This window comes from Photinus pyralis, unplaced genomic scaffold (genome assembly GCF_008802855.1).
Source record: "Photinus pyralis isolate 1611_PpyrPB1 unplaced genomic scaffold, Ppyr1.3 Ppyr1.4_LG1, whole genome shotgun sequence".
NCBI classification, from domain to species: domain Eukaryota; kingdom Metazoa; phylum Arthropoda; class Insecta; order Coleoptera; family Lampyridae; genus Photinus; species Photinus pyralis.
This window is the reverse complement of record NW_022170249.1, coordinates 28,521,617-28,538,088: the sequence shown is the minus strand read 5'-3', so window position 1 is coordinate 28,538,088 and position 16,472 is coordinate 28,521,617. Positions and strand designations below refer to the sequence as shown.

The 16,472-nt window shown below is 37.1% G+C and overlaps 2 protein-coding genes across 2 annotated transcripts; both read right to left on the bottom strand.

The window, feature by feature from the left end:
• Positions 1-3,426: 3,426 nt before the first annotated feature.
• On the bottom strand, positions 3,427-6,345 carry LOC116159374 (hapless 2-like). Its single transcript, XM_031472346.1, has 3 exons — positions 5,696-6,345; positions 4,034-5,649; positions 3,427-3,450 (listed from the first exon to the last, which is right to left on the bottom strand). The coding sequence occupies exons 1-3, from the start codon at positions 6,291-6,293 to the stop codon at positions 3,427-3,429; spliced, it is 2,238 nt and encodes a 745-aa protein (XP_031328206.1). The 5' UTR covers positions 6,294-6,345.
• A 7,675-nt stretch (positions 6,346-14,020) lies between these two features.
• Positions 14,021-15,979, bottom strand: LOC116159367 (synaptic vesicle glycoprotein 2B-like). Its single transcript, XM_031472335.1, has 5 exons — positions 15,915-15,979; positions 15,378-15,846; positions 14,923-15,296; positions 14,498-14,875; positions 14,021-14,446 (listed from the first exon to the last, which is right to left on the bottom strand). The coding sequence occupies exons 1-5, from the start codon at positions 15,977-15,979 to the stop codon at positions 14,266-14,268; spliced, it is 1,467 nt and encodes a 488-aa protein (XP_031328195.1). The 3' UTR covers positions 14,021-14,265.
• Positions 15,980-16,472: the final 493 nt, after the last annotated feature.

Genomic DNA, 16,472 nt, shown 5'->3' with positions numbered 1-16,472 from the left:
AAAGATTGCCGGTCACAGAAGACCTGATCTCGGTCTACAATCTGTGTTTTTCTAAAGATGTGAGCGATTTCCGGGATAGGATCGTGCCAATGTTGAACGAAAAAACTTTTCGTTCAACATTGGCACGATCCTATTTCGGAAGTCGCTCGCATCTTAAAAAAAACATAGATTGTAAATTGACACAAGGTGTGCTGTGACCGGCAATCTTTCCTGGCGAGAGTTATAATTGTTTTTTTATAGATATAGATACCTACTACTTATTCAACTTGTTGGCTTCGTCCTCATTAATCAAACTGCAAATTCATAAAAAAAGTATCACTCTAAAAACTAGTACAAAAAACTATTGTCTGGCGTTGTCAATGGCAACGCGAACTTTTTTATACACTTCCAATACCAATGCCAACGCACAGACGTCTAAAAAGTCAAACTTTTATGTCATTCAATGTGTTGAGAAATGTCATGTTTTATTGACGTTTGAAGAAAAATAGTTATTTTTTGTTCATCTTTCAACTCTCGGATTTTGACATTTTGGCTATCAAGGTTGGGAACTTAAAAAACACACTATATAATTACATCCATTAAATAATTCCATTTTTGAAATATAAGAAACGAGAAAAACAACATGCATTTATTCAGGGGCTCGTTGTGCGAGGGCTGGCGCGGCCGTAAGCCGCAGGATATGATTCAATGAAGAATTAAATGGAAATATAACATTCTTTGTAGACATATGGAAATAGAACCTTGTTTGTAGCGCATTTTTGCAAATTCATTTATGTAAAAAGGTAGCTTTTAATCTCTTTTTGGCCGGCTGGCTGGCTATTAGCAAATGAAGGCCCGTAGAAGAAAGTTTGTAGAAAACGAGGAGTGCACGTCATGTACCTACCGGGGCCGTGTAATTAACAACTTTAGTGACAGAGTACGGTCGGCGACATCTGGGCGCCATCTCCGAGCGTGGTTTACTAAAGTGGTGATTTTTCAATTTTTTCCTATCTTCTATATAGTTTTGGTCGAGCTATGAGAAGTTCCCCAAAAATTGAGTAGTATTTTGCTTAACGGATTAAGATGTTAACGCTTCTGTTAATTTCCGTTAAATTGAACTTCCGTTAATTTTATCTTTTACACTGGTTATTTGTTGATATATTGTTATTTTATTGTTTGTATTACGCGCCACTTGACGCCTGTACGTTAAGTGATCATGTATATGAGTATATATTCGAAAATGTAGGTAACAGTTTAACGACTATCGAACATTAGAAATAAAGAAATAAATATAGGTATATGAGGATAATCCCACTCGATCTGGAACACCCTGTACACTTTCACTGTCAAGAACGACAAAGTTTCTACATCGTAAATGAGCATCCTTCATTTAGTTACCTACTTATAAATATATTTGTAATGGCATTAAAAAAATTTGTGAAATACTCTTATATTACCTATGCTACTTCCTTTTCAAAAGCTATAGGTAGATGTATATCGGCTTTAATTTATTTTCATAACCAAATCACTTATCATAAATCATATAACATCAAAAAACTAATCGTTTTTTTATAAATTTGTCACTTAAGTGCAGATAAATAACAGGAAGTGTACAATTTTTCATATTTCAAGAGATTAATTTTAATTTTTGGCAGACTTATTTACATGCCCATTGTTTTATTTCATTCATAGTGCGTTTATACAATTATTATCATTAGTTCACTATCTTAGATCATTAGGAAATAGCCAATAGAAACAAATGTAGGGTTTCGTTGGTTGTTAGCGACGCACAATAAACCTTTTTTTACGGATATACCTAATAATAATTACGATTGTATTGTATAAACCCATGATTGGTATTAATGGAAGCTTATAAAGTATTATCTCTGTTTACCGGAAAAATTAAATAAAGTAAAATTTAGTATTTGCGTAAAAATTTTTGTTTCAATAATTTCACGGCAAGAGTGATTTTTACTAAAATGATAATTCATAATTTCCTTACTTCTCCAATTTCCCACAACAAAATTTACAAATGGGCACATGAATAAAATTCGTACTTTTTCGATCAGACTTCTCAATCAAAAGTTATAGACTAGAAACCAATTTCGAAAGAAAATTCAAAGGGCTGTAACTTTTGAACTAGTAGCCCAATTTTGGAACTGTTTGAAATTATGGATTCTACAGGCCACATTCTATAAGAGAATTTTTTTTCCGGGTCGATCTGAGACAATTTTTTTTTCGGGGCTCAAAAAAAGGCAGTGTATAACCTTCCTTTTTTACCAAAAATCGACTGCACCAAAATTTCTCGGAAAAATACTTTTTCTTATTAATTTTGGTGCGTAGAATCCAAAACAATTCGTACTTTTTCGATCAGACTTCTCAATCAAAAGTTATTGACTAGAAACCAATTTCGAAAGAAAATTCAAAGGGCTGTAACTTTTGAACTAGTAGCCCAATCTTGGAACTGTTTGAAATTATGGATTCTACAGGCCACGTTCTATAAGAAAAATTTTTTTCCGGGACGATCTGAGAATTTTTTTTTTCGTACTTTTTAAAACCGTTTCTGCACCCTGTATATAAGTATGTATTTAGCGCGTATTTTTAGAAGTCACTTTTTCTCATTTCTGTATATGGTATAATTATAAATCTGAGATTATCCTGGTAAACAAAACAAGCTCATTAACTATTATTTCCCTAATTACGACAAAAATACTTTTCCTTAATCAATGAGGAGAGCATACGATGATGAAATGAACAGAGTCATACATTGAAAACTAAAGGGCGTATTCTACAAAGAATACGGCCCGAAATGGAGGGAAGAATATATTACTACTACAGAATCGCGCATGCGCAAGTGTGTCAAAGTAACAAAAAACTGTCAATTTTTGACATTTTTCCATACAGGTAAAGTCTGTATAATAGGACCTGGCGGTTACTATTCTTTGACCCAGGAACCCTGATCAATTTCTCTTATCACAGGAAGTAACTACTCAAGATTTTAATAAATGGTTGAATACATTTAATAATAAATTAGAGTGAACTTCTTCCGTTGATTGGACTGCTACCTCTCCCCTCGCTTCAGTTATCATGGTTCATTCAAAACGGAACTAACGCAATCTCCGCAGTGAGCGTCTCCTTTTAGCCAATAGCAAACCCGCATTTACGTTTTCTCGTCTTTATCCAGACGGAACCAACGGAACTGGACTGTTCACTGCTATCTCGGCTTTCCAAAATGCGTCTACTATATCATTTTTAAAGCTACAGTCTACTGTTCGTATAAAGCGGTACATATGCGTTTTTACCTGTACATACAATTCGAGAAAATGTGTACAGCCTAACGGGTTCCCGATACAACTGGTCGAAATAGACAATTTCTTATGTAGTGGTGTATACAGTAAGTCACTACCTTGTATATTCTTTTACTTTTCAGATGCCTTCAGTTTACCATCAGGTGAACATGTCAGGACCTTCCTAGGCGAGACCAAATTAATAAGGCTAAAGGGTAAGTTTTCACTTTTTAGTTAAGACATTAACTAACAAATATTCTGATTGACATCTTTTCATAATTTTTGTAGCTGATATAAAGTTGCAATGGGTGGGTGTTCATTTATTGATTAATTAGGTCATCTGATGAGTGTAGCAGAGGTTACATTTGAGGGTAGGCAAGGCTCTGAACGTTTTATTGAAATCTTCATTGTTTACGGTTAACGCTTCGACGCGAATCCCGATCTTAGTTCCCCCCAATTAGCTCCCACTCCCTGATAAATTCCAAAACGACTCGTCAACCAATGAAACAATCAACATTCCTGGGAACTTGAGCTAATCTGTGACACCTCCTGCCTTCGTTTTACATTTACATTTCGTCCTCATTTTTGAATTTACGCTTAAAAATTGTTTTAACTTTGACATACGAGCGCCGAACGAAATGTTTGCTTTCCGTTAGGCAATTATCGTACTTCCCCTTGAGTTTACATCTGCATGTCCTTTTGGGCGTTTGGGGTCGCTTCACGAGTGAAATGCAAATATTTGTGGGATAAATGAAGAAAAACAATACGTTGAGGATCATTTCGGTCGACTTAGGCATACACCTAACTCGTTTTAGCGTCTCTGGATGAACGGGCCAACCTTCACTGTCATAGATTACGGTTTTTGAGCAGAGATCCGCTTCGAAGTAGTGCTTGATCGGTTTGGGCAAATCCATAACATTCTCCAAACCCCATATTCCTAAGGGAGCACTGCAAAGAAGTCCTATTAGTCCTTTCACGGCACCCAGTAAAAGTAACAGCATTATTATCGATACGGTTAAATGGATGACGATAGTTGCGCGGTCGCTGAAGGAGACGTTCTGAACTGTGATGAGCGGTAGTGACCCTAAAAAGCCAGCGGCGTGGTACTGTTTTAGGGTCATGGGCTTGCATTTTAATCCACGCGACGAGTCTACGCAGGCGCACCTGCAGTGCCAAGTACAGAAACAACGATCGAACTTATGAATTAGAATTGTTCTTGTCGCGGACACTTCTCTATTTACATTTAACGCAACGACTGAGCATTGGAATCTCTTCAGCGGAAGCTCACATTTGATTTCCAAATTGAAAATGTGCTGAGTTTGGGGGGGAATCAAAGCCCTTCGGGCTTCAATGTCATTGAAACTAGCCGGTAGTTCCAGTGGACAATTACACAATCGAACACTGAACAAATTTGAGACTAATCCGGAGTTTGTTACTTTCACAGTGATTATTGTTTTAAAAGGGCGGGTGCTGTCTATGTAAACTTCCGTAATTTTGGCGCCACCTTCCGGTCGAAGAAGCGTGTTAAAATCTGCCCTCACTTCGATGTCGATCATTACGAATTGACTTTCGGCATGGTTCATAGTCAAAATCTTGTCTCCGGATTTCGGGTTTGTTTGGATGGGATTCTCGGGGAAATTTCCGTAGTTTTTTAGAAAGAAGCACCCTTTCTTGCCCAATTTTTCGGCTTTGTGATCATGTTCCCACAAGTGGAAGGGCTGGTTGGACAAGCACGTTCCCTTCGGAACGGAGCAACGGTTGGGTTGCCTGGCGAATGCCTCAAATCCTACGCCTGCAACGTTACATCGATCACCTTTGGCCGATACTTGGTCTTTGTGAACTATTAGGTATTCGGATGGCCCATTTCTTACCTCTGGATGGTGCGAGTAGGCGCCGGCGTGCCCACTTTCCGGGATCAGCAATAGTGCCTCCTTGTAATTAATTGCAAACGTAGCGGGATCCGTCTCTTTCACTCTTGAGCTATATCTAATTGACAGAGTTCGTTTTTCGTCTACATAGTGACAGCTGTCGGTCCCAACTCTAATCGCCTTTCCTTCAGTGAGGTCTTTCCAAATTACATCCCCGTTTAAATCGTCGGCCCTCTCAAAAATCTGCACCAGAACAGAATGTTCCATTTTCGGTTTTCCCAGGCGGTAAACCGTGTACCAAACGTCGGAAAATTTGAGACAATGCGCACTTTCGTGGTATCCCTCCGGATTAAGCATTGGTGGAGTGTATCTATCCACACAATTTTGACCTCCTCTCGCTTGGTCGCCACTCGAATGAATTTGCCTTTTGTCAACCGCCTCGTAGCTAGGACTAAAGTAGACCAGTTTCTCCATCTTGGCCTCAGGACTTTGGTCATAATTTCTAGTGTCTCTCGCTGCTGGAATCATGGGTTAACGTTGTACATCCACTGCATACTTTACCTCTTAAATGTCTGGGACACTCCAAGCCATCCAGCATGAATTCAGGATCGCCGTATTTCACAAAATTCGCGACGTACTCGCTGGGTGTTGGTTGTCGTTGTGAATTCGTCAACGCGTTACACGAACAACAAAATCCCTCACTGTACGCAACATCGGTCCCTCGGTATCTAACTTTGCTACAAGTCGGCGATCGGGAGGTCACGTCACAACCGGTAAAATTAGGGGCATGTTTGTTGTGAACGTCTTCATGGGCGAGACCGTTGACAACGTGCAAGAACTGCAGAGGATAAACTTCGTTGATTACTTCCTGTTTTAATTTGACCACGTACGGGGTCAGCAAACGCGCTTTTCTACGACTGATGGGGTCGTAGACGTGATCGACGACGACGTACTCGGAATTGGAAAGGCCCCCACTTGGTGTTTGAAGTTTTAGTGTTAACACCAACTTTTTCCGACAGTCTGTGATCATTTCCTTTTTATCGAAATCGTACAGTTGATGACTCTCGTTGGGGCTGCAGTCTGTACATTTGACTAATAATGCTCTCATTTCAACGCGGGGTTCTTTTAGGCAGCATCGCAGTTTTTTCAGGCAACACATCGCGTTCCGCCACTGACGATCTAATTCGGTCTTTGAGTTGTGTACTATAACGATTAGGTTAAATGTACTGTATAATAATAATATGATATTCATCGTGACATTTGCACGTTTGCTTGATATTGACGAATTAGGAAACAGTATGTGATGTTGATACTTTCGTGACCCGCTAACGAATGCCTCCCCCAACTACTCTAGACGAACTCCTACCTACTATTTTAACTAATTAATGTCTACAAAATGGCTTCTTATTAACGAAAACGGCCATCTTTAATCATTGATTCGTTTCTGTCGTTCCTGCCTTACGAATTAAATGAAAACTAATCTCATGTATGGTTAAATATGCCACGTTGCATTTCTTATAATACCGAAATGACCTAATCCTTACGTTGCAGGTAAAACCAATGAAGATAACCACTTTAGCTCTTTTTACTTCGATATTCTGTCGACAGGACCACTGTATAGAATTGAAATACGCAAGGACAAAAATATGATTTTTAACATAAACATGGGAACTGCCCATAAGTCTAAATTTACTCGTATATTGAAACTACCAAGCCTCTACTTCGACTACCGTACTCACTCTCTGTTAACAAACCTGTAACAGTGCGCAAATTAGGTGTTACCCTTACACTATCAACTGTTGAAATATGCTGTCCAACGTATTTGATAGGGATAATGTAGTATTGTCTAATGATTCTAAAGTTAAACTGGAATTATTCAGTGGAAAGATTTTCGCCACTTAAAATTTACCTTCTTTTAACCATCATAAAAAAATTATTTTACAACAAAACATACATATACTTTGACGTGAGCTCTACGACGGATTAAAGCCAGGGACGGACTGGCACGGGGGGGGGGGGCGGGGGGGGATTGCCACCTGGCCTGTAGATCGTAATGGCCCGTTGGAAATTTATAAGTAGGTATGTGCTGTATTTAGTTTCTTGCACTATTAATAAATTATTAACACGTTTCTCTAATTGGGGTTGATGTTAGGTTGTTAAAAAATTCTGTTTTAATTGAAGTGTTTTACAATGAATTTATCATTTTTTGTCGTAGTATTTTGAAAGTGATGAAATACAATGATAGGCGACGCACCTCGTGTGGATTGTATATTTTGTTACTTTTAATTATCAGCTGCAATTTAAAAAAAAACTGTATGGTAATTTATTTTCGAGTACTTTAAAATGTTTTTGTGGTGCACCTCAGAGCTAACCCCCCCATCATTACTACACTAATACTTTAATGGCTTAATGGCCCGTAAGCACCCAGTCCGCCCCTGTGTATAACCTTCCTTTTTTTTACCAAAATTCGACTACACCAAAATTTCTCGGGAAACACCTTTCTTATTAATTTGGGTGCGTAGAATCGAAATCAATTCGTACTTTTTCGATCAGACTTCTCAATCAAAAGTTACAGACTAGAAACCAGTTTCGAAAAAAAATTCAAAGGGCTGTAACTTTTGAACTAGTAGCCCAATCTTGGAACTGTTTGAAATTATGGATTCTACAGGCCACATTCTATAAGGAAATCTTTTTTCCGGGTCGATCTGAGACAATTTTTCTTCGGGGCTCAAAAAAATGCAGTGTATAACCTTCCTTTTTTACCAAAATTCGACTACACCAAAATTTCTCGGGAAAACACTTTTTCTTATTAATTTGGGTGCGTAGAATCCAAAACAATTCGTACTGTTTCGATCAGACTTATAACCAGGGGCGCACTGGCCCGGGGGGCGGGTGGCGATTGCCACCTGGCCTGTAGATCATAATGGCCCGTTGGAAATTTATAACTATGTGCTGTATTTAGTTTCTTGCACTATTAATAAATTATTAACACGTTTCTCTAATTGGGGTTGATGTTAGGTTGTTAAAAAATTAAAAAATTCTGTTTTAATTGAAGTGTTTTACAATGAATTTATAATTTTTTGTCGTAGCATGAAAGTGATGAAATACAATGATAGGCGACGCGCCTCGTTTGGATTGTATATTTTGTTACTTTTAATTATCAGCTGCAATTTAAAAAAAAACTGTATGGTAATTTATTTTCGAGTACTTTAAAATGTTTTTGTGGTGCACCTCAGAGCTAACCCCCCCATCATTACTACAATAATACTTTAATGGCCCGTAACCTATGCAATTCCACCTGGCCCGCAGTTACCCAGTCCGCCCCTGATTAAAGCGCATTCAAAGGTTTCCGTAAAGAACACCCTGTATCTTCGAAACAGCTGAGCCGATTTTAACTAACTCGGGTTAATTGAAAAGCGTTATTTTTCAGCTCCAAATATTATAATATTTAAAGTTTTATTAGTTTCACATATTGCCGCTTGAGGGCTTTTTTCGACATTCCGACACAAATGGTTAATTTTCTCAAAAAAATTAAATGCGTTGCGTTGATTTGATTTTTTTTCATGAAAAAGTAGCTAAATGATGCCTAAACGAGCTCTAGATACTGGGTGCTCTGCAAAGACTCCACAAATATACGATGTGGTCATAACTATTAAACTTCAGGGCCGAAAACGGGTTACACAGTGTGTTTTTATTTCTTTTTATAAGAAGCGTCCAATTAAAATTTCCGAAAAAGTCTGCGCATGCGTAATCTAATTTTAACACGTGTACATAATAAGTAATGACCGCAAGGAACAACCACGGCTTCCAGCAAATGTTCTTGTGTAAAAATTACTGTAGCAAATATTCGAGAAATTCCGATAGATATCGAGGCGCCATGAAAGATTAGCCATCGGCGATAAAGAACGAAGGCGGATGTGACGTAATCTTTCTGAGAAATATGACGTGTTTGCTCGAGAATATTCTGAAGCGCCCTTGAGCCCTCGAGAACATCCCGAAAGAATATTATTTGCTATATAAGCAAATCGAATTGTGTTTCGAGTTCAGTTCCAACATCGACGCACTTGAGTTATGTCATAAATTTAGCAGTGAGTGATAAATAATAATTACTGTTATCAATTTATACAAAAGATGTTTCTTTGGCAAATCTTTCGCCACTTATTCTCATATTTAGGCAAATCTCACAATATTATTGACCCAAACCCCATAAGATGCACGGTTCAGCCCTGTCATCAGATGAAGGTGAATATTGAATAATTCCGGCTGCAGGTGGGTATTGTATCATCTACTGTTTAGTAAGTAGTTCAATATTAAGACATTTTGGTGCGCCACCCTCTCACCAATCACCCTCAAAATTAGGACGCCGCCCTTACCGATTTCCATTAACTATGTAATAGCGAAATCGGAAATGTAATTAAATAGGTTTACATACGCGATGATAATTATATTATAGTGTATAAATACAATGAAATAATCAACACTTAACCCTACGGATTTATCCGAGTTCATCACGTCCAGATGGGAAACCTGCTAAATAGCACATTGGGGAATAAACCCTATTAAAAGTGTAAATCCCCGTCGAAAAAATAAAAGAAACTTCAATTTATCACTCCGGTATATCGAGTTTAATTGATAAAAACTACGTTCGCACTTAGTTTCTCATTTCACAGCCTTAAACTACAATTAGTCGCCCGAGAAAAAAATAGCTTTGATATTGAGACGTCTATGAATAATCACCCTTCTAACTTGTAAACGTTTTTAAGTGAGTTCTGTTCATTAAAACCCCAACTTACACGATGAAGTTCTTTTTTATCACAAATTATAAGTCAATTTAAAGTAGTCAAAACACGAGGGGAGTTAATAGGGCCAAAAATAGGGATACACGATTTTATCTGTTTTATTTATTAGCGGGGCTGTTTTTAGATGTGGCGTATATAGGTTTATTATGACTTTATAGCCGAAGATTTTAAGCTTGTGTTGTCGTTTAACTTAATTGGATTTTTATTTGAGAACCATTTATGTTAGAAGAAACATCTGTATAGGACCATCAAAAAAAAATCCCTTATGATCGCGCCAACATTGAGATACATTGTATTCTGAGGGAGAATCCGATCTAATAACTATAAAAACGAAATTGTATTTTTATCGTGTCGGTAATTTGAAAAACGTACGATAATTTAAGACGTTTTATATGTAATTTTGAACTTGTACTACGGTGTAAACCGTGCTTTTTGCTACCTCTAGATTATACTCAATAATTAAACAATTATGCAGCGTTTAGATGTCTCGTGAGATTGGAGCAGAAAATTGCTTTGGGCTGCGCAATAACAGCAGCTTATTCCCTTATGATATTAATAACAACCAACCAAGACTGCTTGTTATCTTTAAAATCGGGGAGGATAGTACGCTATTCTGCAGACTGGCGACATCTAGGTGGTCAAAGAACTCCTTCAGAGGGGTGCGTTTGAAGTGATCTAAAAGAGGGCTGTAAGTGGTGTTAATCATGAACACTTTTCACGAATACCAAAACCGTTTTAAAGTAGGGGTTATTAGATGTCGCCACGGACGAATTATAAAATTTCATCTATCTTTGGAATCCCTATAAAAATTCAATGCATGAATGTTGTTGTAAATTGGAACTTCCCCGTCGAGAAGCGTCTCTCGATTAAATTCCCGGTGAAACAAAAGTTCTTTGGGCGTAGTTTTTTTGAACGATTTACTTCTGTGTTTCCAGGATCCTTTTTCACATGAGAATTTGCTAATAACACTTTTGTTATGTATATTCACACAAAGGGAAACATTTTTTTACATGTTAAATTTTTGGTAATGTTTTTTATGGTTATGAATTCCACAAGCAAAGTTCAATCTCTTTTTGTTCAATAAAGACTTTGTAACTTAAATATGGATTTTTTCTGCTAGCTTATTGTTCATTGTAACGGAAAAGATATATCCCGGCGCAATTAATTAATTTATTTTACTGAGACGCACGTATTTGACGGTAGTCTTTATTTCGTCCGATTGCACAATCATTCTTTATGACACATTTAGTTCTCTCCTCAAAGCTAATAATATACTAATATCTTGGACCACGTACTAAACTATCTCGTAACCCAAGAACGAATGCCTGCCAAATCTCCCCGTAATTATTACTATCCTTTCTGATTTACCACCACCCACAAAATGGCTTCTTATTCATAAGCGCGGCCATATTTAATCGCTGATTCTTTTTCTTCGTTTCTGTACCACCAATTAAATGAGAGCTAGGTTACGTAATTATCCTAGGGATCCGCCAAGCCGGATCTGCAATCTTGACTTACCCTATACTTACAGTTGGCAATTCGAGGGGAAAAACTACGAATAAAGTCACAAACAACGGATGTTTCAGGACACTTTTGAATCTCGACAGTTTTTTTATTACTTGTGCATGCTCTATTCTGCCTTTTGTGTCTAAAAATATGTGTACAAAATTTGGTTCCAATCGGTTCAGCCGTTCAGCTGGAAACGGACCTACAGATCGACATCATCGAGATTGTTTTGATTTGGATTCCTGGTGCTTAAAATGGTTTTTTTTCCGTTTAAGAAGTGGGGGGTCATTTTTTGCCCCAACGCAATACCTCGTTACTCACATGCAGGTGGTAAAATTAAATCAACTTGGACAACAAAATGTAAAAGAGGAAAATATACAAATCAAACATCTCAAATCATACAATAAAAATCGGAATCGAGTCAAATACAGTAAATCAACAGGAACAAAACACAAACGACAGAATACAAGTGGACAATTCAAATCAAGTACAAAACAAACACATTACACACATCTACAGTTCAATTTAGGCAAAACCACATAAATAGAAAAAATGTTTAAAGGATCCCCTTCTCGCATTGCTTACGCACCGTCCGGTAATTTCTAAGGGGTATGACGATACTAACCATTTTGAGTAATTTTTAAATGAAACTAATTTTTGTCTCCTTTTTAATGTACATTTTTTCTTTGTTTTAGATTCCAGAGAGGCAGTCTTACAAAGGTAGGATTTCTTTTTTTTTATAAAGCATCCATTGCCACGGCAATGATTTGTCGATGGTCTTCTTTGCGGCAATCAGTTAAGTTCATGTTAGAAAGTCTGACCATATACAATGGTCCACTCAACAGTAGAAAAGGGTTTATAAAATAGAAATTTCTATAATGACTTGGGTCGCAACATGCTCTTAATTACTGGGGTACGTACACGCAAGAATTTTTTTCTTTGAAGTGTGTGAAACCAGTTAACTTCTCTTTGACCAACGCCCGTATACATTGAGGTAATAATTTCTTGGCTTCTTTAACGGTGTTAATGCGAAATTTTTGCACACTTCAGCCATCTAGATTTCTAGATGACCAGCGGGGAATTTTCCGTATTTACAAATGAAAAAAATTTATGGCGGACTTCAAGTTAGCTGAAAATTGAAATTTTTTACGTTTACGTTGATAATTTAACTCATACCAAAAAGGTATAATCGGGTCCCAATTTACATTTAATAACCGAATACGTAATTAAAAGAAGGTACATTAATTTGATAAGAGGTTTTCAGTTGATTTCTCTTTGATCAACGCCCATATACAGTGAGGTATTAATTTCTTGGCTTCTGTAACGGTGTTAATGCGAGATTTTTGCACATATAAGCCATCTACACTTCTAGATGACCAACGGGGAATTTTCCGTATTTACAGATGAAAAAAATTTACGGCGGACTTAAAGTTAGCTGAAAATTGAAATTTTTTACGCTTGCGTTGATAATTTAACTCATACCAAAAAGGTATAATCGGCTCCCAATTTACATTTAATAACCGAATACGTAATTAAAAGGAGAAGGTACATTAATTTCATAAGAGGTTTTCAGTTGATTTCTCTTTGATCGACGCCCATATACAGTGACGTAATAATTGCTTGGCTTCTGTAACGGTGTTAATGCGAGATTTTTGCACATTTAAGCCATCTACACTTCTAGATGACCAACGGGGAATTTTCCGTATTTACAAATGAAAAAAATTTATGGCGGACATAAAAGTTAGCTGAAAATTACAATTTTTGCGCTTGCGTTTGATAATTTAACTCATACTAAAAAGGTTTAATCGGTTCCCAATTTACAATTACTAACCGAATACGTAATTAAAAGGAGAAGGTACATTAATTTCATAAGAGGTTTTCAGTTGATTTCTCTTTGACCAACGTCCATATACATTGAGTTAATAATTTCTTAACTTCTGGAACGGTGTTAATACGAGATTTTTGCACACTTCAGCCGTCTAGATTTGTTGATGACCAACCGGGAATTTTCCGTATTTACAAATGAAAAAAAATGGCGGACTTCAAGTTAGCTGAAAATTAAAATTTTTTTACGCTTGCGTTTGATAATTTAACTCATAACCAAAAGGTATAATCGGTTCCCAATTTACAGTTAATAACCAAATACATAATTAAAAGGAGAAGGTACATTTATTTCATAAGAGGTTTTCAGTTGATTTCTCTTTGACCAACGCCCATATACATACATTGAGGTAATAATTTCTTGGGTTCTGTAACGGTGTTAGTACGAGATTTTTGCACACTTCAGCCTATTAGCTGAAAATTACAATTTTTTGCGCTTGCGTTTGATAATTTAACTCATACTAAAAAGGTATAATCGGTTCCCAATTTACACTTAATAACTAAATACATAATAAAAAGAAGAAGCATTGTATATGTATTAAATATACAATGGAAGAAGGTACATTTATTTCATAAAATGTTTTCAGTTAGTAAAGTCTTCTATAACTAACCAAGCAGGATTTATTTGGTCATAGAAAACAAAATACAGTAGGAAATCACTAACCATAAAATACGATATGTTACCTTAATTATTGGAACATTCAGAATTATCGTTTATAATTTGACATGATTTCTTGTGCTTGAGGCTGTATGATATGCAGATGTAGTAGTTATAGGTACATTATTAAATGATCTATGTATTGCTAACGAAACTATAGGTTCAAATTACACATCTAAGGACATTTAGGAGGTACATTTATTTTTAATCTTACCGTTAAGTAAATAATATCACAGATACTAGGTAAAAATATATAAGAAATAAAAAAATAACTATTATTAATCGGTTTATAAAAGTACTTTACTGTTATCTTGGATTCTTGTAGACAACATGGCGGCGAGAAGTGCAAGGGCTACGGTTGTCACGGCGGGAAACAACAAGATGGTATGCACTAACGTACCATAGATAGGAATAGCACAAAGGGACGCTAGGTGGTATACACTTCGCATCATTCCGTGGGCAGTACATCTAAAAGAATTTGAAAAAGTGATTATGGTATTATTCGATCTTTATATTTACCTAAGGTGGCACGGATATCCTTCAATAACGACCATGGTTAAGACATTAACAGCACAAATGAGAAGTACTTTAAAGATAGCTTCTACTATGACGGTAGACACAAAGTTGACCAAGAAGAAAATTCCAATGCTGACTACACTTGCTAATACTAAAAGAAGTACTAGAACAGGTGGTCTTGATGTTGCTTCCAGAACGAATCCCAATACCAGAAGGGCAGGAACCATGGGTCCAGCCCACGCGATTGTCTCTTTAAACAGATCATTCAGGTAGATGTTGTAGTCAAAATCGACGACACAATCCGTCAGCAAAGATAAAACTGTGTTATTTATTAAGTTACAATTCAAAAAGTGCTGCTCGGTTAAATCAGTATCGATAAATCTACAAAAAACGAGAATGAGTGATTAATTATTTTGCAAAAATCTTACCTCGAATCTTTGATGGTGCTATTTTCAAAATACGTGATGGACGATTTAACGTTGTTGAATTCCGTTTCTTCAAACATGCAATTGACAAATTCCACGTGATTAAAATGTAAATGCGTAAACGTAACGTTTTCAAAGTTACACTCTTTGTATTGGACGTTTTCAACGGTCGAGTTAAACATTACATCGGTGTAGTTTTGATTACTTATGTACTTTTTCATCGAGAAATAGTGCAGATCGTTGGTTTCTCGTATTCTTGAGTAGGAAAACGTTGATATTCCCATGTAGCAGAATCCAAGTAGTAAATGTAGCGTTGCTAATAGAAGTGTCGTTTTGAAATGTGATGGCGAGTAGATTCTTTGAAATGCCTCGCGGAACTGAAACGGGAAACAAATCGTTGAAAATTCGACCAGCAGTCTCGCGTTCTTCACGTAAATTATTGAAACATTGAAACTTACCGTACTTAATCCGTGCGAGATAACATTTCTCGATGGACTAACGGGCCTATCTCTGTACGCGCTTCGACCGGGTAACTCAAGCTCCGTTAATCCATACTGCGTTCTCGCCTTATTTAATCTATGTAGCCTTTGATACACAGCTAAAGCTTCTACCTCTCTCGAAGCTTCTAAAAGATATCTTGGAGATTCTGAAGCCCAAACTAAACCTACTATACATGCAATGGTCGGAAGGATATTTAATATAAGGCATTTGTGCCAAGAACTCCAATGTTCGCGATTATCTAAAACTACTTCTGCTCCATCGCTTGGCAAGGTTAAATGTGCAATTGTCGAAGTAAATAATGCGCCTAACGGCCAAAATGAGTGCAACAATCCCGTGTATCTTGTGCGCGTCGCTCTTGGGCAAGTTTCTGATAGGTAACTGAACGTTAAGGGAACGGCGCCGGCAACTCCAAGGCCCGAGCAAAATCTGAAACGTTAACCGCTGACTCACTCAATCCTTTTCTTCATACCCAAGAACTGAAAAGTTCCTTAAACATTGATTTGTGCCTCAACGTTCGAGAAGGTTCGGAAATTTTAATTTTGTGCTGTTTTTGCGCCATCTTGGAACAAGAATTTTGGGTCAATTTTGCAAAATTGGAAGAATCCAAAAACCTAGTTAAAGAAAAAACCTTTTTCAGAACTACCTAGGGCCTAGGCCCTTTACACGGCCATCTAAGATTCTTTCCAGAGCATTTCAGGCTCTTTGCCGAGCTTTGTTTGTTTTTTAAATCTAGACAAACCTAGAAAGGTGTACCTACAAAGGAGGATACAGCTCTGGAAAGTGTTCAAAAAACTGTTCGAATGCGATGGGATACATTTTAAAGAGGTTCGCGGCTTCTACAGTAATTGACAGGGACTTTTTAAGCAATATGTAAAGCTTTCGTCGTTTCTCTATAGTGGCAAGCTCGGGAAGGGACCTACAACGCTGTGTAAAGGACAATTTTTTGCAAGGATGCTTTCAAAGGGCGTTAAAAGGCTCCGGACTTTAAGCTCTAAAACATTGTTCCAGATTCTAAAACAAATAGAAAGAGACTCCGAGCGTTTTTTTCTGAT